Raw genomic sequence first — 25,000 nt, 5'->3', positions numbered from 1 at the left:
CCCTCCACACACACACACACACCCAAACACACACACACCACACACACACACACACACACACCACACACACACACACACACACACACACACCACACACACACACACCTTCAGACAGATACAGACAAATGTGCACGTACGCACATGCAGACTCAAATGTACAAACAGACCCAAACACATAATTCAAACGCGTACTATTACTGACACATTCAATCAGACTAAGCTGAACAATTCAGATCGAAACACACACAGGCACACATACCCAGACATTATCTTTAAGACCACAAACATTACATACCAACAAACATCGACAGCACATCCACCCATTTGCAGACCCATTCAAACACATATCATGCATGAATAAGTACAAGGACATTACCAGTACCCTCTGTAACATTCCATTTGCAAAGTGTTGCACATGAGCCCTTGAGTTCCCTTCTTAATGGATACTAGCTCCACATCCAAAGTGTTGCACATGAGCCCTTGAGTTCCCTTCTTAATGGATACTAGCTCCACATCCAAAGCTCACGTCAGTTTCCTGCTTTGTCATTAGACGGTCTTGGACGGCATGTTTTGATCTGCGCAGGGCTGGTTCGTACACCAGGATACCAGCAGCAATTTGTATCTGTTCTTTTCATCTTTTAAAAAGAGATGGGAATCTGGCACAAAGAAGAAAGTTGCTTCTCTCATGTGGTGTATATACGACGGTGAGATGTTGACTGCTCCTGTCCATCCGGGCTGTGTGCACATTCCTCTGAAAAGAAGGCGTTTTGTTTGTTTTCTTGTACATCTTTTCATCTTTCCCCGAACCCTTTACCTTGGTAAATGTGCTTCACGCAAACACGGCGCCAATTTGCACTCTCCATTTGTTCCCCTTGAGTTTCCCCTCACATCTCTGCTCCGTCTCTCCCGCTGCTTACCCTGCGGCCCGGCGCGAGAACACAAGACGCTCGCCTCCGCCGCTTCCCTCGGCCGTGGTTTTCATTGAAAAAATAAATAAAAGAGGCCGAGATCAAACCCGACGCGTCTCTTTCAACGACACTCATTGATGGAATCTGTCTGTCCGTCTCTCTCCCGCTCTCTTCCCCTCCGTCCTCTCTTCCGCTCCATCTCTCTCCATCAGTGCTCCTGCGTGAGGAGGTGGCCCAGCTCCAGGAGGAGGTGCACTTCCTGCGGCAGATGAAGGAGATGCTGAGCCGCGACCTGGAGGAGACGCAGGAGGGCGGCTGCTCGGCCGGCCTGCTGTCGGCCACGGAGCTCCGCGTGCAGCTCGGGGACAAGGAGCAGGAGCTGGACCGCGCCAAGGAGGCCTTACAAGGTCAGCTCCCCGCCTCGCTACCCACACATACACACACTGTCACGCGCAGACGCATGCATATGTACACGTGCACATACACATACATGGATACATACACATACCCATACAAACACACATACATGCATCCGTATACACATACACATACAAACACACATACATGCATCCATACACATACACAAAGACATACACATACACATACATAGAGACATAAACATACATAAACACACACACACACACACACACACACACCACACACACACACACACACACACACACACACACACACACACACTCACATGCATACATAAATGCATGGCTATTGAAAGAAACTCTGGATGATCAGATTCAGTCTATATTACCCCGATGAGCCCTTCCCTGGTGAGTTTTTGCATGTCAATTAATGCTGGTGCCAGTAAGGACTGGCTGGTTCTCTCCGGTCTTACTGCAGGCGAGAGCCGCCCGACCCTGCACCTTGTTTGAGGCCAAAGCCTCACCCCCTGCACAGCACATCTACTGCTACTTTAAATTCCTCAATGCAAGGAAATAGGAAATTACTTTTTAACTGCCGAAACCCATTGTTCAATCCAAAGTCTTGAGTATCATCCTACTTTCATTGTAGAGAGAGCATTAGTGCATAAAATGACTGAATTTGAATCTATCTGTGTTTGCTTTAAAGCTGTGTGACACACCTCTGGTTCAATTCAGGGACAATCTACTCCCAAAAAAACCTCAATCCCTGTCCCTGAGGGTTATCCTGTGATGCTGTGGGTTGTGTTAGGCTATTGGACAATCGATGGAGGCTATTGATTGTAGCAAGATGGGTATTGATTGACACATACCCTATTCCTGCCCCACCCCCCCTTCCCCCAACCCTCCTCCCAGTATCTCTAGCTAGTTAGTGCTGGAGCTGGCCAAGCATGGAACCAACTACAGACAATAAGAGTATTTTTTGGGCTCGAACAGTAAATCAATTTTTATAATAGGAAACACACCAAAAAGTCATTGCAAAAAAACCTGAATAAGATAATCTTTGTATATAAATCTGGTTCTATCAAGAAAAACGAATGCTTTATATGCAATTTAATCAGATAATATATCTATTATCAGATTGAATTAAGTTGATATTGAATTGGTCACCTTCTGGTTGGAGGGATCCTATTTACTAGCATAGTCAGTCGTAGTAGTCTCATGTGAGTGCGCCTGTGTGTGTGTTTGGGTGTGAATTTGTCTACACTAAATACATCCAAATTTGTACGACGACATTGTCCCTGCCGTCGTCGTCGTCAACACACCCACACCCACACACAAACAGATACACATATAAATATGCATGCACTTCTTCAAACAGCCACACAAAAAGCAAGCAAAAAACCATAGGGTTTGACTCCTGTTTTTTTCAAATTACGGATTTATTTTAGCACCAGTCCCGTCTCACCTTTCTCTCTCTCCCCATCAGGGTAAAACAGGTGATGGACCGCATGCTCATGAGGGGGAATATTGTGTAATTGTTGAAAAACAGGTTTCCACCAGTATACAGGATGATTCCTCTGTGATACAGGCTTCTGTTTGGGTTACAAGAGTACATGCTTTTTTTTTTTCTTCTTCTTCTTCTTCTTCAAATTCAACAACTTAAACACCTGGTATTTGTCAGCCAACTGAACTCAAATATGCAGACGCAAGGTATGAGAATACTGACCGTGACTGCATCTGCAGGTAATTGTCACCCTACCAGTTCTCTTTCAATGACATGACGTCATTTAACTTTTAGAGTGATCTTGCTGTTGAAGAACAGTCACCTAAAATTGTTGACAGTGGACACAGTGACACCTGGTGGTTAACAGGCGCCACTGCAAGAAATACACTCACAGAAGTCCCACCGTGTTTGGGACCAGTGTTGATAGTAGAGTGTGTTCTGCTTTACAGCTATGAAAGGAGACCGTAAGCGTCTAAAGGTGGAGAAGGCCGATTTGGTTAGCCAGATGCAGCAGCTGTACACGACGCTGGAGAGCCGAGAGGAGCAGCTCAGAGACTTCATACGCAACTACGACCAGCACCGCAAGGTAACCCCGAGGTCAAAATCAACGGTTGCCCAGACAGAGCTCCACACATCCATACACACCCTGGCGTTCGTGTCTGAGTAGATTAACACTCTCCCGGGTCCGGCCATCAACATCCACAGTGTCCTGTCTGTCAGAGCCCCCCATGTCCGTCAACACCTCGCCATCAGTGTTACTTTGCTCTGACGTCAGCGGTAGGCTAAAAGGCACATGAATTCCACTTGCGTGTAACGTTCACAAACTGGTACGGAAAGCCTGGCAGAAAACATTGGATTCTACTCCTTTTTTTCCTCAATAATTTATTTAGTAGCAAAATCGCTCAGATTAATAGGTTGGCAATCCTATAAGACTTCACCACGTTGAAAATTTTAATAAAAGGTGCTCACTGCCCTTTTAAGGAAACGTGCATGTGCCATCTTCTGCACAAACAACACAGGAAGCATAGGAGAAGGGTCAACGTACATGTGTCCGGTGTTTGTGTGTTTGTCTGACCACTAAATGTATATCTACTGAGTGTTTTGCTCCACTGCTTTGCAGGAGAGCGAGGACGCGGTCAAGGCCCTGGCCAAGGAGAAGGACATGCTGGAGAGGGAGAAGTGGGACCTGAGGCGGCAGACCAAAGAGGCCACGGAGCAGGCAAACCTCCTGCGCTCGCACATGGACATGAAGGAGAACAGGCTCAAGGAGCTGGAGGCTGAACTCACCATGGTAGGTCGAAGTCTGACCCAAAGAGGGCACGGCCTATTGTTTCCGTTGTCCCGCCTATTGTTTCCGTTGTCCCACAAAAAATCGAGTTTTGAGATCAATACATTTTTTCAAATAGCTATAATAATGTTTTTACTGCTGTACTCAAACTGCTCACACACAAAGAAGCCCCCTAGTGGAGAATACCCTCAGCTTCCCTGATGCCTCGAGCGCTATAGTTTCAATAGTCGACGCATGGGTCAAATTGCTCTAATTTGCTCCTTCATTTACCATTTAGCACATTGACACCAGAAACAACTGTCCGCACTTTAAGTTAACTTCATCTTTAAAGGGGACCTATTATGCTTTTTCGACTTTCATGACCTATAAACGTTGTTATAATGATTGATAGTCATGTTTAACCATACTTAAGTGTCAAATAATGACGTACATGCATTTCGACGTATTCCCTGCTGACAGTCTGGGGTGGTTGTGCAGAGCGCTAAACAGTCGGGACAACGTTTGCGATTCACTTGATCACATTTCCGGGAAATCATCTACGTAGATGCACTCCTGCCGCGCCCCCATATGCCAGGTAACCAATCACAACGGAGTTGGGTTGGCAGGAGGGGGGCGAGGGGGCGGAGTAGGACGAAACCAAGCGTTGACAGAGAATGCTGAAAGCGGCCAGATGAGTGGAAGAGTTTCCCGAAAATCTACATAGTTTTTGTGTATGGTTAACCATGACTATCAATCATTAACGTTTATAGGTCATAAAAGTCGAAAAGCATAATAGGACCCTTTTAACCCAACACTCACAGGTTGCAGCAGTTAATATCCGTTACCATGACACGATCTGCCATCCATAACACGGCAGCCATTGTTATACATTAACCCTGACCTCTGATACAAGCCGTTCTCCGTCTCCTCCAGGCGAAACAGTCGTTGGCGACCCTGACCAAGGACGTGCCCAAGCGCCACTCGGTCTCGGTGCCCGCCGGCGAGCCGGTGGTCAACGGCAGCCAGGAGTGGGTGATGCACGCCGACCTGCCGCTCACGGCCGCCATCCGGCAGAGCCAGCAGACGCTGTACCACGGCCACCCGGCTGACAGACAGGGTAGGCCGCTGCGCCCGGGGGCTGGGGCTGGGGGGGGCGGGGTGGGGGGGGGGTGGAAGGTCTCCCGTTGTGGCTTGGTGTCCTCGAGATCTCTAATGCTTCACTAAAACATGCAGACGTTCACACGACGTACTAACCCGCGAGGTCTCCTCCTCTTCCTCGCAGGAGGTGGAGGAGGAAACACTCAGTCTAACAGCGCGCGTGTTGTGTTTTTTCTTTTTTTGGAATGTGTGTGTGCGTGACGTGTGTGTGTGGGGTGTACGTACGTGTGTCCTGTGTTTGTGTGACCTTTATATGTCCCGTGTGTGTGTGTGTGTGTCGTGTATACGTGACTCCTCTCCTGTGTGCATGCGTGCGTGTGTGTGTGTTGTGTGTGTCATGTATGTATCCTTTGTTGTGCGTGTGTGTATGTTTGTCTGTGTCCTGTGTGCCTCCTGTATGTCTCCTGTGTGCGTGTGTGTGTGTGTGTGTGTGTGTGTGTGTGTGTGCGTGTCTTGGTTGCGGTGTGCTGGTCGGGTGTCTTCTTGCTGTGGTGTTTCCTGGTGTGGCGGCGGACACCGGCCACAGCGGTGCTCAGGATCAGCCCCTGTCACTCGCGCCAGCCCAGCGTCATCTCTGACGCCTCGCAGGCCGACGGCGACCGCTCGTCCACGCCCAGCGACATTAACTCGCCACGCCACCGGACGCACTCCCTCTGCAACGTAAGAGCTGCCTGTGACCTCTGACCTCACCCTGCCGCCAACGCCTCCCCTACTGAGGGCTCTGACTGTTCTTGGATTGGATGGAAGTGTCCTGCCCCCGCATCGGTGCCTCCCAGCCCATATCGGCTTATAAGACATTGTTCCAAACACACAAATGATACAAAAGTACATTTGGTGGTTTATTGATGAATAAGGACATGAACATTAACACGCCAAAAATGTAGATCCGACCATGTTGCCAAAGCACAGGCCGCCTCTGTAAAAGGCCACTGCAGTATATCCCCTTCACAAGCCCGAAATAAATCAGGGTCCCTAGCTTGCATTTTTCCAAACATAAATGTCCCGAGGTCATCATCACTTCCTGTGTACCTTCCTTTGTCCCTCCTTCCGCTGCCCCCTCTGTGCCGTCAGTTCTGCTGTTTTGCTTTTTGTGTGCACGCGCATGTGTGTGCCATTATTCATTGACCTGTGTGTGTGGGTGTGTGTGGTGTGTGTTGTGTGTGTGTGTGTGTGTGTGTGTGTGTGTGTGTGTGTGTGTGTTAACCATGACTCATGGATCATTCATCCGCTTTTGTGGAATCAATTGTGGCCATTTGTTGTTCTTTGCTGTGACTCCTAATCCCGCACTCTCTCTTTCCATCCCTCTCTCGCTCTCTCTGTTTCCTTGTCTCTCTGTCGCTATCTCTCTCTGTCTCTCTGTCTCTGAACAGTCCATGGAGGACCTGGAAGACCAGAAGCGTAAGAAGAAAAAGGAGAAGATGACTCTGGGCTCGCTGTCACGTGTCTTTGCTCGAGGGAAGCAGCGCAAGTCCCTGGACCCGGGCCTGTTTGATGGTACACCCACGCCCGACTATTACATAGAGGAGGACGCAGATTGGTGAAGTTCTGTGTGTCTGTGTCAATGGGGAATACACTTTTGTGTCTGTGTGTGTGCAAGTGTGTGCGTGTGTGTGTGTGCGTGTGTGTGTTTGTATGCCGTGTATATCCTTAAGAGAAGGAGCGTTGGGTTTTGAACGTCTACATGCGGCCCCAAAGGAAAAAATAAGAAACAACCTAAGAGAGACTGCTATCCCAGAGATGTATATTGTCCAGGAAATGTATGTTTGTAAATTAGATATATATTTATAGATGTACATGTATGCATATGTATATATGTTTACATGCGTATATATATATATATATATATATATATATATATATATATATATATATATAATATATATATATACACGAGGATATTAAGTGTATACATGTTAATGCTGTATTATCTTCCAAATGTTTAATGTGTTCTTTTTTCTAACTGGAGACTTGAAGGACCGCTGTGCATATGTAAATAGGCATCCTGTGCGACTAGTGTTTGTTACGCTTTGATCATGCCTTAGGTTTTTAGTTTTTTAATTTCCTTCTTTTTTTTTTCTTTGCCCAGTTATCATCTGGCACATATCTTCTATATATCAGACTTGCAACAAGGGACACTAGAGGGCATATTTGAGACAGTTTTACCTTTGCTAAGATATAGCTTTTGGTACTAAATATGAAGATTAAAAGGTAAAGAAGTCTACAATTCACAGAGGGGAAAAACCACAGACATCTGGTGTCTAACTTTTCCCAGCAGTGGACCATCAAATCCTTATGACATGATAAAAGTCAAATCTGTCCTACAAAGAACTCCAATTGTAGCGGGTGGGAATAAGGGTATTATATATACAGCATAGTGTAGAGTTTTACCATGTTCTGTAGCCTTTTAGATAACACAACTTATTCTTTGGGTGTTCAGATATAGTCCTCCACCACAAGGCTTAACAAACCATAAACGTTATCACTTTTTCTAAAATACCTTTACAAAAGTCGTAAAATACAATCACGCATATCTCCCATGACTTTTTAGGGCTGTTAAACTCACCTGAATTTCTAAAAGAAAAGAAAAGGGGGTTCATTGAGTTCCATTAGCGGCCCACGATAAACTCCCACGGTGGACGCTGACTGGGTTTGGTTCCTCGGTGACAGCCATGGACCACACACACACCAATACAGAACATAGGAATGTGCATTGAAATAGGCATGATCACGCCTGCTGCCTCATTAATAGAAAATCCATTCATTACCAGCCAATTAACCACCATCTTGTGGTGCTCATCTGACCTACCAAGCTCCCTTTAACTGTGTTATGTTTCACCGCATTATAAATGCCCATTCCCTGTTGTCTTTTGTTGTTTGTAGATCTCAGTTGGCATAGCCCCCCCCACCCCCACCCTCCTTTGTTTCTTACATATGTGGTTCTAACAAATCTTTGTGGAATGTTTTGTAATTTAGGAGACGATGCATAAAAAAAAGAGAAATTATATTAAAGTATTTTATTTAAAGAACAAGAGCTTGAAAATGCCGGCGAGCCTCTGCCACCAACTGTTTGCGGTCCAGAGGTTCGAGGGAAGCATTTTATCAGACACTCAACCACGCCCTTGAAATGAAATTCTTATTTTAAAAATAAAACCAGCGACTAAATGTGTCCCTTGTTCCGTGAGCAGTGTGTTCTTGTGTCCGGTAGTAGTCTCTCTCTCTCTCTCTCTCTCTCTCTCTCTCTCGCTCTCTCTCTCTCTCTCTCTCTTCTCTTCTCTCTCTCTCTCTGCCTCTCTCTCTCTCTCTTCTCTCTCTTCTCTCTCTCTCTCTCTCTCTCTCTCTCTTCTCTCTCCTCTCTCTCTCTCTCTCTCTCTCTCTCTGCCTCTCTCTCTCTGCCTTCTCTCTCTCTGCCTCTCTCTCTCTCTGCCTCTCTCTCTCTCTCTCTCTCTGCCTCTCTCTCTCTGCTCTCTCTGCCTCTCCTTTCCTCTGTGTCAACGGTGTCCCCTCTTCCTCCTCCTCCTCCTCTTCCTCCACCGTGAGTAACTCCATGTGTGATGATACTGAGTACTGAGTGTCTGTTCTTTTGCTCTGGGGATTATTCATAACACTCAAGCTCACTGTCTCCTTTCACAAAACTGTGTGACAACATCCCACACACTAGCGCACACATCTACGACACACAGATACACACATATTTTGCATTCAGAGCAATAATCTGACCACTGATTTGTTTACACACCACGTGTTCTCAAATTTGTAGTCGCGTCATAAGGTGTCGATTTACGTACTTCCTCTCAAATTTGTATTTGATGGAAAGGTGTGTGTGGGAGTGATGTGTGTTTGTGATTTGGAATGAGATGTTTAATGAATAATCCCCGTTTCTAATACATTAATCAAAGGCATTTAGTCACCTCATAACCATCACTCCTTAACATAAACACTCAATTATTTCAATAATAGCCAAGGCCAAGTGTTAATCAACAAGATTCCATTATTACGGTATACGTTTTGATATTATTGCAATATTAACATAAAACTTTCTTACTTTTCTCACTATCTTCAAAAGAGACACTTTCTTGAACCATGTTATTGTTTGGCTACAAGAGGTATACGAATCTGCCATACTAGCATACATTAAAGGTTCATGTACCAGCAAAATACTGGCTATGCAACTCAGGTGAAATGTCTCCATCTAGTGTTCGTATTGAGCACATAAAAGCGACGCTAAATAGAGACGGCGCATTAGGTTTTTCGATTTTAAGAGCTGAAATACATCTGTGGCTACCCTCTTAAAAGTAAACACAAAAATAAGTCGATGTGGTTGATTTATAAATAACCCTGCGAGGATTATAGTCGCATTGTACAGGCAGTGGTAGTGGAGGAATGTCAGTTTTAAGTGACGTTAATTGACCCTACAAAAAGTCAAATAAGTCATCTTGATCTCTATATTCCTTTGACCCCAAAACTCTCCATTATACCGCAACGAAACGTCACCTGACCAATGCAGACTCTGACAACCTGTCAAGCCTCACACACCAGAGCCTATCAGACGGAGAGGATCAGATGGACCGCCTCCGGCAGGCGGAGCTCACCCGGACCACACCCATGTCCATGTGGAGGGCTGGAGCTGTGCAAGCCTGGCTTGAGGTTGTCATGGCAATGCCCATGTACACCAGAGCATGTTCCGAAAACGTCAGGAGTGGCAAGGTACTTCCTCTGCATGCTAACACTGCTACAGCAGATAGAGGGAGAGAATGTGCTTGGGATTTCTAGTGATAATGCCAGTCTGATAATGTAACACAGCGCATTATATTTGCTGTTTGGTTGTAGTAGGCTTTTCTGTGAAGAAAAGTTACCAAATGATCCTATTATTTAAAAAACAAATGGTGCTATAGGTGCTCCTTGGGCTTACTGACGATGACCTAGAAGTGGGCTTGGGCATCAGCAACCCCATCCACCACAGGAAGCTCAAACTGGCCATCGAGGACTACAGGAAGGCTGAAGGAGGCCACAGGTAGGGGGAGAGTCAACCGATGGAAATGAGATGTAAACTACGTTAAAAGCCACCGCAATGCATGTCCCCACAGAGCTCCTCCCGCGGCCATATAAACACACACCAGCACGCCTCTCACCCTGCAGGCTGTCCCACGCCTCAGAGCTGGACCCCCACTGGGTGTCCTGCTCGTGGCTGGACGACGTGGGTCTGCCCCAGTACGCCCAGAGCTTCCAGGACCAGCTGGTGGACGGCCGGGTGCTGGGCTCTCTGAGCCGCAGGGACCTGGAGCAGCACCTGGGGGTCAGAGAGCGGGACCACCAGCACAGCCTGCTGCTGGCCGTGCAGCTCCTGCAGCAGCTCAACTTTGACAAGGAGGTCAGATGTGCTCCCAGGCAGGAAGGAGCTGCAGGGAGAACTTATGCCAAATGCGAAGAGGCTGACAGTTATCGTGCAAAACTAGTAAACATGCATGCATGAAATGTTGAATGAATTTGAAAGCATAAACCTGCTCATTCTTATTCCCCCTTGAATTAAGTTTGCATGGCTAAACAGAAAGCTAACAAATACAATCTTTAGCAATTGATATCTCCCAACAGGATGTTGCACAGGATGAGACTTGCTAAATATGCCATGTAAGGGATAATGTACAGGGAATACCAGTCCTGAATCGCCCTAAAGGCTAACGGTACTTACTACTTAAGGCTCCTTACTAAAGAAATGACGCAAAACATAAAAACGATATATTTTAATGACTTAAGAATTATTCTATTTCACCAGCTGTAAGCCATAGTCGGCTATATTCTACGGTTTGAAGAAGCCTCCAATAGAACGGCCTGTTAAACACTGTAGAGGTCAGCTATTCAGAAAGACTGCAGCATGGCGTCATTTCAGAATCGTTATCCGAAATCGAGTACTCAACCCGTCCCTGCACGATGTTACCTTATTCTCTGTCATGGCATTTGTCAGTCACGTCTTGTCCTGTTTGTCCTTGTGTTGCTAACGGGTCCCTCCTGCTAACGTGGTGCCCCCCTCAACGAGACAAACCTGAATAAAGTAGTAGTAGCAACACAGTAGTGGGAGCCTGAACTTCCCCTCGGATTGGCACTGTGTTTCCATTCGACCGCTGAACTTTGTTGTTGTTGTTGTGTGCCCACAGGCATTGCAGGCGCGGCGCGCTAAGTGTGAACCGCAGGATCATGACCTGGTTGTGTGGACGTGTCACAGGGTGATGAAGTGGATCAGAGACATAGACCTCCGGGTGGGTGGTTGGTGGGAGGCCAACAGCACATCATTTAATGTAGTTTCAGTCTGCTGAGACAGAATATGGAAGGTCAGGGCCATGGATGAAGAAAAAATCGATACGAATATTAACACCAGCAGCCAAGAGTAACTAAATTAATGTGCATTATGTTTAACGGTTTGTGGATGTGGTTCTAACCCCAGTAAATGGAAGCATTAAATGCTGTTATTGGACATCATTGCAGACAACATAAATCAATTCTGGTTCCGGTGCATTGGATGGGGAAGATCAAACAATGCATTGTAATGCATGTGTGTGTGTGTGTGTGTCTGAATGCGTGTGCCTATCTGTATCTATCTGTATCTACTGTGTGTTTGTGTGCATTTGTGTGTTGCACCGTTCTCTAGGAGTATGCGGACAATCTTAAAGGCAAAGGGATACACGGGGCATTGATGGCACTGGACCCATCGTTTGACACGGACACCATGGCCAGGGTACTGGGAATCCCCCTCAACAAACACATGCTGCACCGGCACCTGTACCAAGAGATGAGGCTGCTCTCCGTCCCACACAGGTACTGCCTCCTCACTCTCATGCTCCACCATTCTCCATTATTGAGCTATTACCACTGTGTAGTCGTAGAGCAGACACGCTTATCCAAAGCAACTGAAAGTCAATTCAGATGACGTGATGGAGCCGTTAGTTGTCCAAGTAAGCCATGCTCATGGATGCCTGGAGGTAGACGGTCGATAACGGGGATCGATTCCAGTATCATTTCTGCTGGCTTGACTACACCACTGCTACAACATCCAGTCCCTTACCTAAATCAAAGTTGATGAAAATAAATAATGATTCATAAAATTGTATGATGTTTTATAAGGTGCAAGAACCGTGTAATATTTTAGGAAATTAATCTATAATATGAAATAAAAATAGTAAAGTAGTAGAAAAGAGTTAACCGGTTCCTATCCTGCCGTTCCCAGCAGCGCAGAGCAGGAGCGTGAGAGCCTAGCTGGCATCTCCCGGTCCCCTGGCTCCGCTAACCACTACGCTGCCAACAGAATGGCAATGAGAAGATCAGTCATGGTATGGACGTCTTCCTCCCCCTGCATGTTATCAAATACTTTGTCATGTGCTCAAGTACTCTCTGCACTTTGTGCTGAGGAAACCAACACGGGAAATCAAATCTCCTGTCTTATATTTGTTTCTGACAGAATTGTGTATTAAGATTTTTTATTATTAAAAATTGAAGAGGTGGAAGGGCACCACTTCCAGTTGCACTTGTTAGATTTGAAGTGTTACTTGTAGTGTGAGAGATCATTTTCTCACCCAGAACAGGGAGAGTTGGAGTGTGTTGGTAGAATGCCCCTGTGATATATCCGCTATTACTTTCTGACCATCGGAAGTCCCACTCATCGTTCTCGCCACTTCTCATTTGCCTAATTTCTCTAACCCACTCCAGAGTCCTTCGAGGTTGCATCCAAAAGGCCATTCCGTGGACCGGGCTCTGGGTTTCCATGGCAGCTGTGGAACTCTGCCTAGAGAGGCCAGGGTGCAAGCTGTTCCCCGAACCAAGGAGAGCCCTGTGCATTCTTACAAGACTGTTGAGATCTCCAACGTCTGAGGGAGCACCAGCCAAACGGAAAACCTCAAAGAGAAACGCTACGACTGCGCTCTTCAATCCCAGACTGCTGTTGTTATTTTCAAGGAACGCAAGTGTATCTTTCAAGGAAGTTCTTAAATGTATTTATACTTTGAAAGAGGTGGTGGTTGTCGATGCTGTTAAAATGTCTGATATGAAATGTTATTATTCTGTTGCAGGAATTGGCATTTGACCAACTAAAATGAAAAGCACAAATACTGAAACTGTGTCGTGGTATCTCAACCTTTTCCATCAAATCTAATCGAGTAATAAACTACCTGTCAATTATCATGAGATTTCATAACATTATCAAACCTGTCTTGCTGCTGTAAGATTTAAGAGTAAAGAGAGCCGAAGAGAGCAATATTTTGAATCCAAAAAAAATAAGTGTCTCCTCCCTCCCTATGTTTTACAAGGTTGAACTGAACCAATCAGGGAAGGCTGATCGGGCCCCGATTTGACAGAAATAAGCAGAGTGCTCTAAAATCGAAATGGTCTCATTCTGAGGCACTCAAAACAGATCGGCCATTTCACTCATTAATAGCTGACGGATGGCCATTGCATTTCTACCAAATCCCTCAAATAATAGCTCTAAAAGTACTACAAACAGCACCTTTCATACAAAAGTTAGTCTTGAAACTATGGTTTTCTTAACTCTAGATGTCTGCCAGAGCTTCTCAGTCCCTCAGGATACATTATAGATCTAGTGTCACGATAAACCCAGTCCTCTATGGGACAGGTTACCCCGGGATAGTCCATGACTTATGTATACGCACCATGGGATCAGCACAAGATAAACCATGGATGTAAAGGATACACACATAGGACAACATTAGGCACAATGATGCACTAACACCAGGCAGTCACAAAGAATGAAACACAACCACTTCCAGACCGGAGGGATAGAAGAGGTCGTAGTTCAGAGAGGGATTCTGGCATAACAACTGTAAGAAAGAGTGTGGAGTATTCAAACTAACTGCACAAATGGTTGTTCTTAGAAGTAACCCAACATCCAGGCTTATTTAAGCAAGGTTCATTTTCATGTCAATAACAGACTTGGTTTTTGTTCAATAAACTAAACGGGGACCAATATTAGTATTATCAGTCTTTTTTTTTTACATTCACAAGAGAAACTGAGTCTGGAGAAATGTGAGCACTGGCTGTGGTGCCAAGGGAGCGACTGCAGACACAGGACCAATGTCTTGGTGAAGGGGCACTGGCTGTATGGAGCCAGGCTAACACACCAACAACCTCAACACATTGTTACCCAGGCACTCCCAAGGTCAGAGCAGGCAAACAGCGGTATATCCGAATGGGCCTATTGTGGTCCAGTTGTATTTTTTTCAAAGACCTCATGTTTTCCTTTAAAGCTGACCTGAGCAACTATGTCCATGATGTAGTGGCATGCTACAAAAACATCCTCTGCTGGGTGAAGGAACAGTGGATGACTCGTGTCTTCCCAGCGAATGTCAATTCCTCACAGTCACGGACACTTTGTCTTCGTTCCCTTCTGACTAACAACAAACCGTTTCTGCATGGAGTCAGCCCGGATTTGGGGCCCTCCCACATCTCCCTGCCTCCGTTCCATTCCTTTTTATGCTCCCAGGACGTTTATTTTTTTGAAATGAAAACCTCTTAGGACATGCTCCTACACATTGTGTGATGGCGGCGAATTTGGTGTGGTGTATTTTTCTTTCTGAAATAATTTGATGCTATACCCAACCCTTCAACCGAGACACAATATCCCTAAATTCAGCATGAGGACTGACTTATTGCTTCTTTATTTAATAGAAAGAACCAATATTGCACATTAGTAAGTCTGTAATTGGCCTATGCAGGTGAGGTGCCGTTCAAGGTAAGTTTGAGGGATTCATCCGTAGGTATGATAGGCTAGTTGAAGAATGAGCGCACATAGCAAAATATTTGTGTGAAAGCGCAATATTGCACAATATGACTTGCAGGAAACAGGTTTTTCTCACTCTGGGCGTGGGAGACTATAACAAAGCTGTCAGTTATTTTTCAGTTGAAAACTTTTTTAAGTGTATGAAGCAGGATTTTAGTAAGGTATGGCTCCATTGTTCTATAATGTGTTGGACAATACCGACTGCAACTGTTTGGTAATTTTTGCTCAAAGAAAATATTTATTGTAATTGAATGCTTAGTAAGACTATTAGATCTGAAAATATATTTTAATTGAATATGTTTTAAATAAATGTGCACTAATTATTTGCATATTGCATTCATAATCTTAATTTGTCATTGACCGATTTATATTTTATGTTTGACCAATCCTATATTTTACGCTTTACAGTAAGATTCATAATTCATAAATCATAATCCTTGGCCTTCAAATATTCTGAACAATGTCTATTAATTTAACTTATGGGTTTCTGAATGCCTAAATCGTTGTTGTTTTTATGCCTATGCTATGCTACCTGATATTTTTGTTTGAAGATGGTGACTGCCGGGCACTAGGACCGAGCGGTGAACCGGCACTCCGCTTTACAACCGCGGGGGGAGGTATCTGTGAAGAATTTGGACAAAGTTCCTGTCTATGCGTTTCCTTGCGGTGTATATCTTGCGGTATATTGGAAATTGTAGTGATCCGTTTAACTTTAACTCGAAAGTAAAAGTTAAATTAAGTGGAGTCATTTGTCGTTGAGTGAGTTTCGTTGCATTGTCTGTGTGTGATCTTTCTGAAAACACCTGCGTGATTCAGGTGAGCCCATCGATGAAGAGGGAAGTCCTTTTTGGGCGTTAGAAAGGTAAGGCCACTTGGATCTCACCTTGACATTTTCTACAGGGAACATGAATGTTATTACACTAAAAACGATTCGAAATCAACTTAATTCACAGCTCACAGGAAAAGCTATCATTAAATGGAAACGTGGACTTTGTATCTAACATACGATTGGTAAAAGTTATTCCCATATTGTCCTTGAAGTGCTCTGTTTGTTTCAGTATTTAACTCAATTTAGGCCACATCCTTCACAATCCAATAACGATTAGGTTGTTCGTAGATCAATCAATAGTTTAATGACGTAAGCAGAAGTTAATAGGCTGTGATGATTGTTAGTTTTTATATGACGCGCAAAAGCGCAGTTACAGCAGGCGACGTGCTGATAACATGCAGCCGCGTTTCACGTTTGATCACGTGGTCAATAATTTTCTTTTGGATGCCACACCCCATTACAAAAAAATAGGATTCAGGCCAATGTTTGTTTTGTAGTTGCTTATATTTAATACACAGCTATTTATCAAATGTTTTGTTGAATGGAAAAAAAAAAATCTGGGATATTTCCTGTGGCATTCTAGAGGGGTATTATTCCGGATTTTGAAGCATGGTTTATAATAAGATATTTGAAATAAAAGTACAAAACGTATGTGTTATCTAATCTAGTAGATGTCAGGGAAGCACTGAACAATGGTTAGGTTACAGGAACATTCAGTATTATAAGAACTGATTCCTTATTTGTTTACTACGTAATCAGACATACATGACGAGTAGATATGTTCTTGACCCTTTATGAGCGTTCAGGATGTAAATGATTAAGTCACTGTTCTGTGTCAAATATTATAATTATACATTATTTTCTTATATATTTGTTTTTCCTTTTTTCAAACAATTTTTTGTAATGTGATGAGGGCCCTGGTACCATTTCGGTTTAGGATCAACTTTTTCTGAAACAGTGAAGAAAGATTGCCAACTCCTTGGCAGATCCTTGAGAATTAGAAAAGCTTTCACTCACTCTCACCAATAGTGTATTACATCTTCTTACTTTTAACCTTATTAATAATAAAATAATTGATTAAACTTTAGATCAATCCTTGTATTTACCTTTGTGTTGTTTAGTCAATTTTCAGGCAACTTTTTATCTTTGAAGATATGCTGCCTTACATGTTTGAATAGGCTTAAACGTAGCCGGCCTTCATATATTATTTATGGAAAATATATAGGGATTGACAAATAGTCATTGTTATGATGACACATTGATCCTGGCCTGCTCAGGAGATCGAATTTGTACAACCCAGACGATCGGGTTAAGCTAGCACAGCATCCCTGCTCCAATATCCTCCAGGGTTTGTTAGACAGTAGTCAAGCAAACCCCACAAACTCTACTTCAACTCCAAAGTGGTTTCTATAGTGAGAGTTAATAATAGACATGGGGCGGCCCAAAAAGTCTTGGATAGACTACTTATTCTTAGAAAGGTGAGGGCTGTAGAATAGTTTGTTTGGTAGAATAGTGAGGGTTTTTTAATAGTGAGGGGTGTAGAATAGTGTGGGGTGTAGAATAGTGAGGAATTACGACTAGTAAGGAATAAAGAATAGTGAGGGTGTTGATTAGTGAGGGGTGTAGAATAGTATATAATAGAATATCATTTTATTGTCATTGTAATCCGACTGGCATCCGATACGAAATGTGAGTTAGAATAGAATAGTGAGTATTGGTGAGGAGGGTGTAGAATTGAGAGGGGAGATAATAATGAGGGGTGTAGAATACACCATTTTGTGGAAGTTGAAAAGATGAAAGACCCAAAGTTTAAGAGATAAAATACTTTTCAGAGTTTTACAAATAAATTACAAACTCTTTAGTTAGATTGAATTATTCAAATTTGGCATCTTCGATATAGAAAAAGTTGATATCACATGGTTGCTATAAGTTTGGTGACTTTTGGCTCAAATGTCAATCCTTAAAACGTATGAGCAACGACATGTTTCATGTTAGGGCCTGTTTGTATCAGTCACCATGGCATGTTGTCGAGTACTTTATAACTTGTCCCTCTGCAAACTTACTCCTTTTTTGATTTCAAAATTTTATTTAGGGAACGAACATGGTAGAAAATGTTCAACCAATAATTTTAAGAAAAACTTTCACTGGTGTTCTCCTTGGTGTATTTTGTTGCGCATGAATCCGATAATGTTTGAATGAGGTAATTTAAGACTTTAGTCAGAGAGTGTACTGCCGAATGAACCAGGAGGGTATGGGCATGTCCAATCATTTGGTTATTCTTTGCCATAATGCTCACCTCGGTGTAACGCACGCAACGATTTATTCAAACATATCACAGCCTTGTCTGCTGTTCCCAGATTGTCATCCTAAATCAACTGCAACCCCTTTCCCTTTCAAATCCACCTAAGCTAGTTTGCAAATGCAACCCCAAGCGGATTGCATCACCCCCCCTACCCCCCGCCTGGTCTGAACCTGCGCAGTCTTCTCCCTGCAGGGATGTGTTCCAGTCGGGGTCTGTGCGGGGCCAGGGACCGCCCCCGCTCGTCCAGGTCCGGGAGCAGCGGCTCGGGCGGTCATTATGCGCTGTGTGCCCTGGGGGTCGGCCTCATAGCCCTGGGCATTGTGATGATTGTGTGGACGGTGATCCCCAAGGACGCGGAGGCGTCGGGCAGCAACGCGTCCGGCAACTCCAGCAAGCCGCTGACGACCGACGAAGAGGAGGAGGCCGAGGACGCCGATTCGGACAACACAAAGACCTCGTCGGTGGCCTTTGTGCTGGTGGGGGCGGGGCTGATCATGCTGCTGCTGTCCATTTGTCTGGGGCTGAGGAGCAAGAGTCAGCCGGCGGAGAGCACTGGCCAGCGAGCGGCGGCGGCGGTCGGTGGAGCAGCCTATCAGGGCGCAGCGTCGGGAGAGCAGCCGGAAGAGCAGTGAGTGTTTAAAGACGCTTCTTAGGTCGGATGTGGATTTGCTTCTTCACAAAAGTGCAGTTCGGTTTGACTTGGGATCCTTTTCGTGGAATTTGGGCGCTTTGGTTTTGCTATGAAAAATGCAAAACGATTGACCTGAAACGTGGCAGAAAAAACACATATCTTAAAATCCTGATACCAATATCATTTACATGCACACCATACATCTCCCAACCTTACCCTCACTGGGCAAACATTCGCTACAAGCGTGGGATATCAAGATCCATTCAATAGATATCGTAGACATTTACTGAGAAATTTCAGAGAAATTAAGTCAAAGGGTTGAAAGAGTATAGGAGACTGGAGCAAGAGATTTTAAACATGTGATTAATCTATTACAGTTAGTATAGTATAATAGTGTATATATTAGTGGCGTCATGCGTTCATACATAAACCTCCTCTCGTCCTCCCCCCTCAGAGCGGTGGCCTACGACGTGCCCTCCTACGACGAGGTGGTGGGCAGCGACACCTACCCCGTACGCAACAGCAACCTGCGCAACAGCATGGCCCGCCTGCCCTCCTACGAGGACATCCTCGCCGCCGTGGAGAACGAGGGCGGGGCGGAGCCCGACGGCCACGCCCCGTCGGAGGGTCCCGCCTCGCCGGACGCGGAGGGCGCCGGCACCGGCGCGGGGGCCGCCGGCACCGGCGCGGGGGCCGCCGGCGCCGGCGCGGGGGCCGGCGGCGCCGTCGCGGGGGCCGGCGCGCCCCCCGAGGCCTCCGACCCCACCAAGGACTCCGGCCCGGCAGCGGGCGCCAACCCCCCGGCCCGCAGCAGCAGCCGGGCCAGCCGCATCCTGGCGCCGCTCCGGGTGCGCCGCATCAAGTCGGACAAGCTGCACCTGAAGGCGTTCCGCCTGCACATCCGCAGCCCCACGCACAACGCCGTGACCATCGAGCCCATCACGCCGCCCCCGCAGTACGACGACAAGCCGCCCGACCTGGGGTAGAGCCGCCGCCACTCTTGAAGAGCTGTCCGGTTTTCCGGTTTTTATCATTGTTCTGGTGGCTGTGACGTAACGCCGGGCGGCTGGTGGGCCGACCGGCTGGCTCCGTCATGGAGTCTTGGTAGGTACCTACCAAGCAGCCAGGAGTTCAAGCCCTCACAGTGAAACACGAGGAGGGTTTTCAGCTTGATCTGGTCGTGGTTTTGTGTGTTGTAAACATTGGTGTGAGTGTGTTTGTGATGGAGCTTCTCGATCTGATGGTGTTGTTCGGGGTGAAAGGACAATTGGCTTATTGTTTATATTTGTCTTGGGGTTAAATGCATTTCGTACAATATTGTATAACGTGTGTTTGCTTGAGATTAAAAGCTTTCATTGTAATTTACAATAAGGAATATGAATGTGGATGATTATTTTTGCTGTGTAGTGTGTAATTGTGGACCGTTTTCTAAATGGGGATAACAAAAGCCTTATGTTTTGTTCAACCTCCTCCCGTTATCTTTGTTTTAATTGCATAAATGGATAATAACTATGGTTGGTGCAGGACTTAAATTATAGCTTTGTTTTTCTATTATCATTGAGATGTACAATGTCGTTTCTTGGAGCAAGAACCACAATTGACGTGTGATGGATGTTTGATATGCCTGTTATTATTATTAAGTATTGTTAATAAATGTTTACTTGGCATTTTAGTTTTTCAGTGACATTATTATGGGTGATATTATCCCTTTTATGTTTACAGAACATTTATAATGCAAAATAATGTGCAGCATTAGTTCATTCATTGTGGCCGTTCCTACAACACTTTTGTGAAGCGTTATGCTTATGGTAAGATAATTAACTGTTATATATTTTTAATACACATTTGAGCAGCATGGATTTTCTTTATTCGTTTTGGCGCCCTCTAGTGGTAGCTGAGTGCGACGAGATTTTTGTAGTGTACAGTAGGAGCAAACGGTTCCAAATTAAACTAAATTTGATATATACATAATCTAGTATGCATAAAATGTGCCGTTACAGCTCGGAAAATAATGTAATCAAGCATGTCTATCATGCTGTTTCTGTTTTGTGATCAATCAAGAACATTTGTGTAGCGAAAATAAAGTATAGCGCTAGAATACTTTTGGTTCTCAAAGTACAGTTGAAGAAGTAGTTTATGGGATCTCCGCCCTTCCTCTAGTAGGCCTAGTCCATTTCAGCTTGTGTGTGTGTGTGTGTGTGTGTGTGTGTGTTGTGTGTGTGTGTGTGTTGTGTGTGTGTGTGTGTGTGTGTGTGTGTGTGTGTTTCTCTGCTTTTGCAGCTGCCATGTAGCAGAGGGAGGGTTGGTTGGTTGAGGTAAAAGCCAACCCAGGGAGTCAGTCACATTCCTGGCCGGGATTCAATGACTGAACCAGACACAAACAAACAGCGAGAGAGGAGAGAGAGAGAGAGGAGAGGAGAGGGAGAGAGAGAGAGAGAGAGAGAGAGAGAGAAGAGAGAGAGAGAGAGAGAGGAGAGAGAGGAGAAGAGAGAGAGAGAGAGAGAGAGGGGAGGGAGAGAGAGAGAGAGGCAAAGGGGGAGGGAGAGAGAGAGAGAGAGAGGCAAAGGGGGAGGGAGAGAGAGGGAGAGAGAGAGAGAGAGAGAGAGAGAGAGAGAGAGAGAGAGAGAGAGAGAGAGAGAGAGAGAGAGAGGCAAAGGGGGAGGGAGAGAGAGGCAAAGGGGGAGGGAGAGAGAGAGAGAGAGAGAGAGAGAGAGAGAGAGAGAGAGAGAGAGAGAGAGAGAGAGAGAGAGAGAGAGAGAGAGAGAGAGAGAGAGAGAGAGAGAGAGAGAGAGAGAGAGAGAGAGAGAGAGAGAGAGAGAGAGAGAGAGAGAGAGAGAGAGAGAGAGAGAGAGAGAGAGAGCGAGCAAGAGAGCGCCGGAGGGAGGGAGGGAGGGAGTGAGGCAGACAGACAGTGCGAGTCAGCCAGACTGCGCAGAGAAGGAATAATTCGAGATCACTTTAGCCGTGTGTGTAACTGCAGTTAACACAGATATACACAGCGGTCAACGTTTCTGGTGGAATATTGTTGCGGTGGAACATTATTTTTGATTAGGGGACTTTTCGACTTGAATCGCGTTTCCTTTTGAAAGTGGTTATGCATTCGCCGTAGTTTTATTTGCTGGATGGGCGCATCGGAAATATTCCTAAGTGCTAACGACAGACTATGGATCCCCGGTGCGTGTGGTGAAGCCAATACATTGAAGTCATTTCGAACAAGTTTAACTAGGCCTATTTGTTTTTTGTCGGTTGTGCAAACATGGAGGCTGCAAGCTTTCATCCCCATCCCGGACTTCAACAAACTCTGAAGCAGTTCCACTTGAGTTCTATGCGCTCCCTCGGCGGACCGGCGGCGTTCTCTGCTCGGTGGCACCAGGATATCCTCTTTAATAAAGATGGAAAGACCACCGAGATGAGGCTCAGCTTACCGGCCCAGGCCCCGCCGGTGATGTCTGGTCCGATGTTCATTCCGTCCGACCGCTCCACCGAGAGGTGCGAGACTGTCCTGGAGCGGGAGCCCATCTCGTGCTTCGTGGTCGGCGGGGAGAAGAGGCTCTGCCTGCCGCAGATCCTCAACACTGTCCTGCGGGACTTCTCGCTCCAGCAGATCAACTCGGTGTGCGACGACCTCCACATCTACTGTTCCCGGTGCACCGCGGACCAGCTGGAGATCCTGAAAGTGGTGGGGATCCTGCCTTTCTCAGCTCCGTCCTGCGGACTCATCACACAGACGGATGCTGAGCGGCTGTGCAACGCGCTGATCTACGGAGGTACCTACCCCCCTCACTGCAACAAGGAGCTGTCGGGCACCCTGGAGTTGGAGAGATCAGAGAAGAGCTTCAAAGTGTACCACGAATGTTTCGGACGGTGTAAAGGCTTGTTTGTCCCAGAACTGTACTCGAGCCCCACCGCCGCCTGCATCCAGTGTATGGACTGCAGGCTGATGTACCCCCCTCATAAGTTTGTGGTGCACAGCCACAAGAGACTGGAGAACAGGACTGTCCATTGGGGCTTTGACTCGGCCAACTGGCGGGCTTATGTGCTCCTGGACCCCGAATACACAGGCAAGGAGGAGAAGAGCCTTCTGGAGCAACTGCTCAAAGACATTAAGAGAAAATTTGACCTGATGAGCAAGAGGTCCAGTAAACCATGCAGAGTAAGTCTCGTCCTGTTTCTATTGAGGAATACATAAACTGGCTGAAATGAAAAGCGCTTATATAGGTTATAAATAGGGCTAGATGTAAGTTAACATTATCTGAGGATGTGTTGCCACTTATAGAGAGTGGCCCCTTTACATCCATAATCCTATTCAATCAAATGTCATCAATGGCTTATTTGATAAGCATATGACCAAGTGAATGTGATTTTGTGTGATTTGAAGTGTAAAAAAAAAATATTTTCAACTAGACACAAGTTGCATTTGCCCAAACTATTGGGTCTTCTCTGGACTGTGAACCGCACATATTCTTGGGTCCGGTCCACATTGGCAGTCAGCGTTGTAAAACACTCCATAAAACTCTCCCTCCCTTCTGCTCCTTCTGTTTCTGAGAGGTGTAGCAGCGATGCCACCCGACCACATTCAAACACTGTGGATCAGCTCTTCTTCTTCCTCTCCTCTGCCTATTTTCTCATTTAAACTCATTGGTCCAGAACAACCCCCCCCCCCGACCCCCCCGACCCCCCAGGGTTACCCAAGGGCATCTGCATCATAATAAATGGAAGGCCAGTGATATGTTTTATTAGTGGGAGAGCCTGAGGTGGGACGGGGGAGGAGGGGTGTCCATTATGGGGCTCCAAGGTGGACTGGCAGGATAAGAATTTAATGAGGTTTGGTTGGGATAGCGAGATATTTGTGAGATAGTCTGGTCTCAGTATGATACTGTGTGTCTGTGTGTTGTGTGTGTGTGTGTGTGTGTGTGTGTGTGTGTGTGTGTGTGTGTGTGTGTGTGTGTGTGTGTGTGTGTGTGTGTGTGTGTGTGTGTGTGTGTGATATTGTCAGATTGTTGGATCTGTTAATGGGCTGAGTAGGCTGGTTAAAAGGTGAGGCAAAAAAAAAAAAAGAGCCTCCCGATAACCCATGTGTGGTGCCAATGCCGAGGAGATACGGCGCTTATTTAACGTTGGAAAAGTTCCCTCTCTCCTATCTGAACGCTGCACTGACGGCGTGATCCTCTGTTGAAGTCTCAAACACGCCGCTTTTCATTGGTGAAAGATATCGGCATATCCCAACATGAGCATCCCTGGGAAATCCTTTACTGATACGGTTGATACCAAACCCTATCGCCACAGCCCTCTTCTTGGGGGGGGGGTTCTGTGGGGGGTATAGGGGTTGGAGTGGGGTGCGGGGGAGGGTGTGTGTGTGTGTGTGTCTCCGCCTCACATGTGCCGCGCACACGCCTCCTCGCGTGCTAGTCCCGGGGAGCCACTGGCCCGCGGACAAAGGGCCGGCGCGACGAGATGACTGGTCGGGAGGCAGCTGTCGCGTGGGACGGGGCTAATGAGTGGACATCTATGCATCACCATGGAGCCGCTCCAGGCCAGCCAGGAGACGCTCTGGCCCTCATGCAGGGAGACCCCTTTTTCCTCGCTGTGCCGTTTTGGACTCCCCTCGCTCCCCTCTCTCTTTCCCTGACACTACTTGAGCGGTCGTACAAATGTGCATAATCCCTCACAATTTCAGCAGTGCTAAGTCTGACTGGGTTCATCTGGAAATAATCAGAAAGTGGGACCCAATAGTCCATATTTTACTGATACCAGATATTCACAGATACCAGATAAAGATTACAGATACTGACGTGATCATTCACGTGGTATTGATGATCAATCACAGGCAGTGGTATATTGGAGGGATGTGTGGGAAAAGTTTGACTGTTTGCTGAGCTCCCTGCACTCTGCAGTGAAGAAGTCCGATGCGCCGCTTTCTTGGTGGCAAAACGGCCATTTTGTCTCTGTGAACAAACCATTTGCGATATTGTTATAAGTATATCGGGGCCTCAATGGCTCTGTGTGGAAACCTGCTCTGGAGATGGACGAGGAGGAGGGATTGAAGAATTTCGAATTGTTTTCTGCAGTTGGAATGAATGGAAAATCGTGATTGTGATGATGGTGAAGTGAGATGGGGGGGGGGGGGGGGGGTACTTAGTGATCTGCGCCCTTTATTCTGTGTTCTATGTCTCTTATGTTGACAGGAACATGACTGTGTGAATTACAATGTATTTCACTGGATCTTAAAAGAAACCGACACATCTT

General features: G+C 45.9%; 4 protein-coding genes across 8 annotated transcripts in view; all 4 read left to right on the top strand.

Moving 5' to 3' along the window:
* The window catches only part of kaznb (kazrin, periplakin interacting protein b), an 86,049-nt gene extending 77,662 nt beyond the window's left edge, over positions 1-8,387 (top strand). For 2 of the 3 annotated variants that reach the window (XM_030374887.1, XM_030374890.1), the window contains 6 exons: positions 1,121-1,315; positions 3,239-3,375; positions 3,910-4,080; positions 4,990-5,173; positions 5,741-5,874; positions 6,585-8,387. In XM_030374887.1, the coding sequence (XP_030230747.1) occupies positions 1,121-1,315; positions 3,239-3,375; positions 3,910-4,080; positions 4,990-5,173; positions 5,741-5,874; positions 6,585-6,755 (992 nt within the window). In that variant the 3' untranslated portion in view covers positions 6,756-8,387. The remainder of the gene's footprint in view (positions 1-1,120; positions 1,316-3,238; positions 3,376-3,909; positions 4,081-4,989; positions 5,174-5,740; positions 5,875-6,584) is intronic. The other variant, XM_030374888.1, reaches the window with a different exon arrangement.
* A 302-nt stretch (positions 8,388-8,689) lies between these two features.
* On the top strand, positions 8,690-13,377 carry LOC115557230 (kazrin-A). Of its 2 annotated transcripts, none has more exons than XM_030374892.1 (7): positions 8,690-9,918; positions 10,107-10,225; positions 10,351-10,582; positions 11,364-11,465; positions 11,855-12,021; positions 12,434-12,533; positions 12,910-13,377. In XM_030374892.1, exons 1-7 carry the CDS (start codon positions 9,775-9,777, stop codon positions 13,069-13,071), a joined length of 1,026 nt encoding a protein of 341 aa, XP_030230752.1. In that variant the 5' UTR covers positions 8,690-9,774; the 3' UTR covers positions 13,072-13,377. The 2 variants fall into 2 exon arrangements, with proteins under 2 accessions (XP_030230752.1, XP_030230751.1); XM_030374891.1 differs by having other exon boundaries at positions 8,692-9,918; positions 12,431-12,533.
* A 276-nt stretch (positions 13,378-13,653) lies between these two features.
* On the top strand, positions 13,654-20,421 carry tmem51b (transmembrane protein 51b). 2 transcript variants are annotated; one of them, XM_030374894.1, is made up of 3 exons: positions 13,654-15,854; positions 18,316-18,751; positions 19,209-20,421. In XM_030374894.1, the coding sequence occupies exons 2-3, from the start codon at positions 18,318-18,320 to the stop codon at positions 19,738-19,740; spliced, it is 966 nt and encodes a 321-aa protein (XP_030230754.1). In that variant the 5' UTR covers positions 13,654-15,854; positions 18,316-18,317; the 3' UTR covers positions 19,741-20,421. The 2 variants fall into 2 exon arrangements, with proteins under 2 accessions (XP_030230754.1, XP_030230753.1); XM_030374893.1 differs by having other exon boundaries at positions 18,302-18,751.
* A 1,219-nt stretch (positions 20,422-21,640) lies between these two features.
* The window catches only part of skib (v-ski avian sarcoma viral oncogene homolog b), a 25,975-nt gene continuing 22,615 nt past the window's right edge, over positions 21,641-25,000 (top strand). The window contains exon 1 of the mRNA XM_030375928.1: positions 21,641-22,907. Coding sequence (XP_030231788.1) covers positions 22,011-22,907 — 897 coding nt within the window. The 5' untranslated portion in view covers positions 21,641-22,010. The remainder of the gene's footprint in view (positions 22,908-25,000) is intronic.

The sequence above is a fragment of the Gadus morhua genome, chromosome 13, assembly GCF_902167405.1.
Source record: "Gadus morhua chromosome 13, gadMor3.0, whole genome shotgun sequence".
Classification (NCBI taxonomy): domain Eukaryota; kingdom Metazoa; phylum Chordata; class Actinopteri; order Gadiformes; family Gadidae; genus Gadus; species Gadus morhua.
The sequence above is the reverse complement of the archived record's forward strand: the minus strand, read 5'-3'. Positions and strand labels throughout refer to the sequence as shown.

Coding starts and splice junctions, on each gene's coding strand:
- LOC115557230 (XM_030374891.1), top strand. CDS start 9,775: ATGGACCGCCTCCGGCAGGCGGAGCTCACCCGGACCACACCCATGTCC. Junction 9,919..10,106: donor AAAACGTCAGGAGTGGCAAG/GTACTTCCTCTG, acceptor ATGGTGCTATAG/GTGCTCCTTGGGCTTACTGA. Junction 10,583..11,363: donor AGCTCAACTTTGACAAGGAG/GTCAGATGTGCT, acceptor GTGTGCCCACAG/GCATTGCAGGCGCGGCGCGC.
- tmem51b (XM_030374894.1), top strand. CDS start 18,318: ATGTGTTCCAGTCGGGGTCTGTGCGGGGCCAGGGACCGCCCCCGCTCG. Junction 18,752..19,208: donor GGAGAGCAGCCGGAAGAGCA/GTGAGTGTTTAA, acceptor CTCCCCCCTCAG/AGCGGTGGCCTACGACGTGC.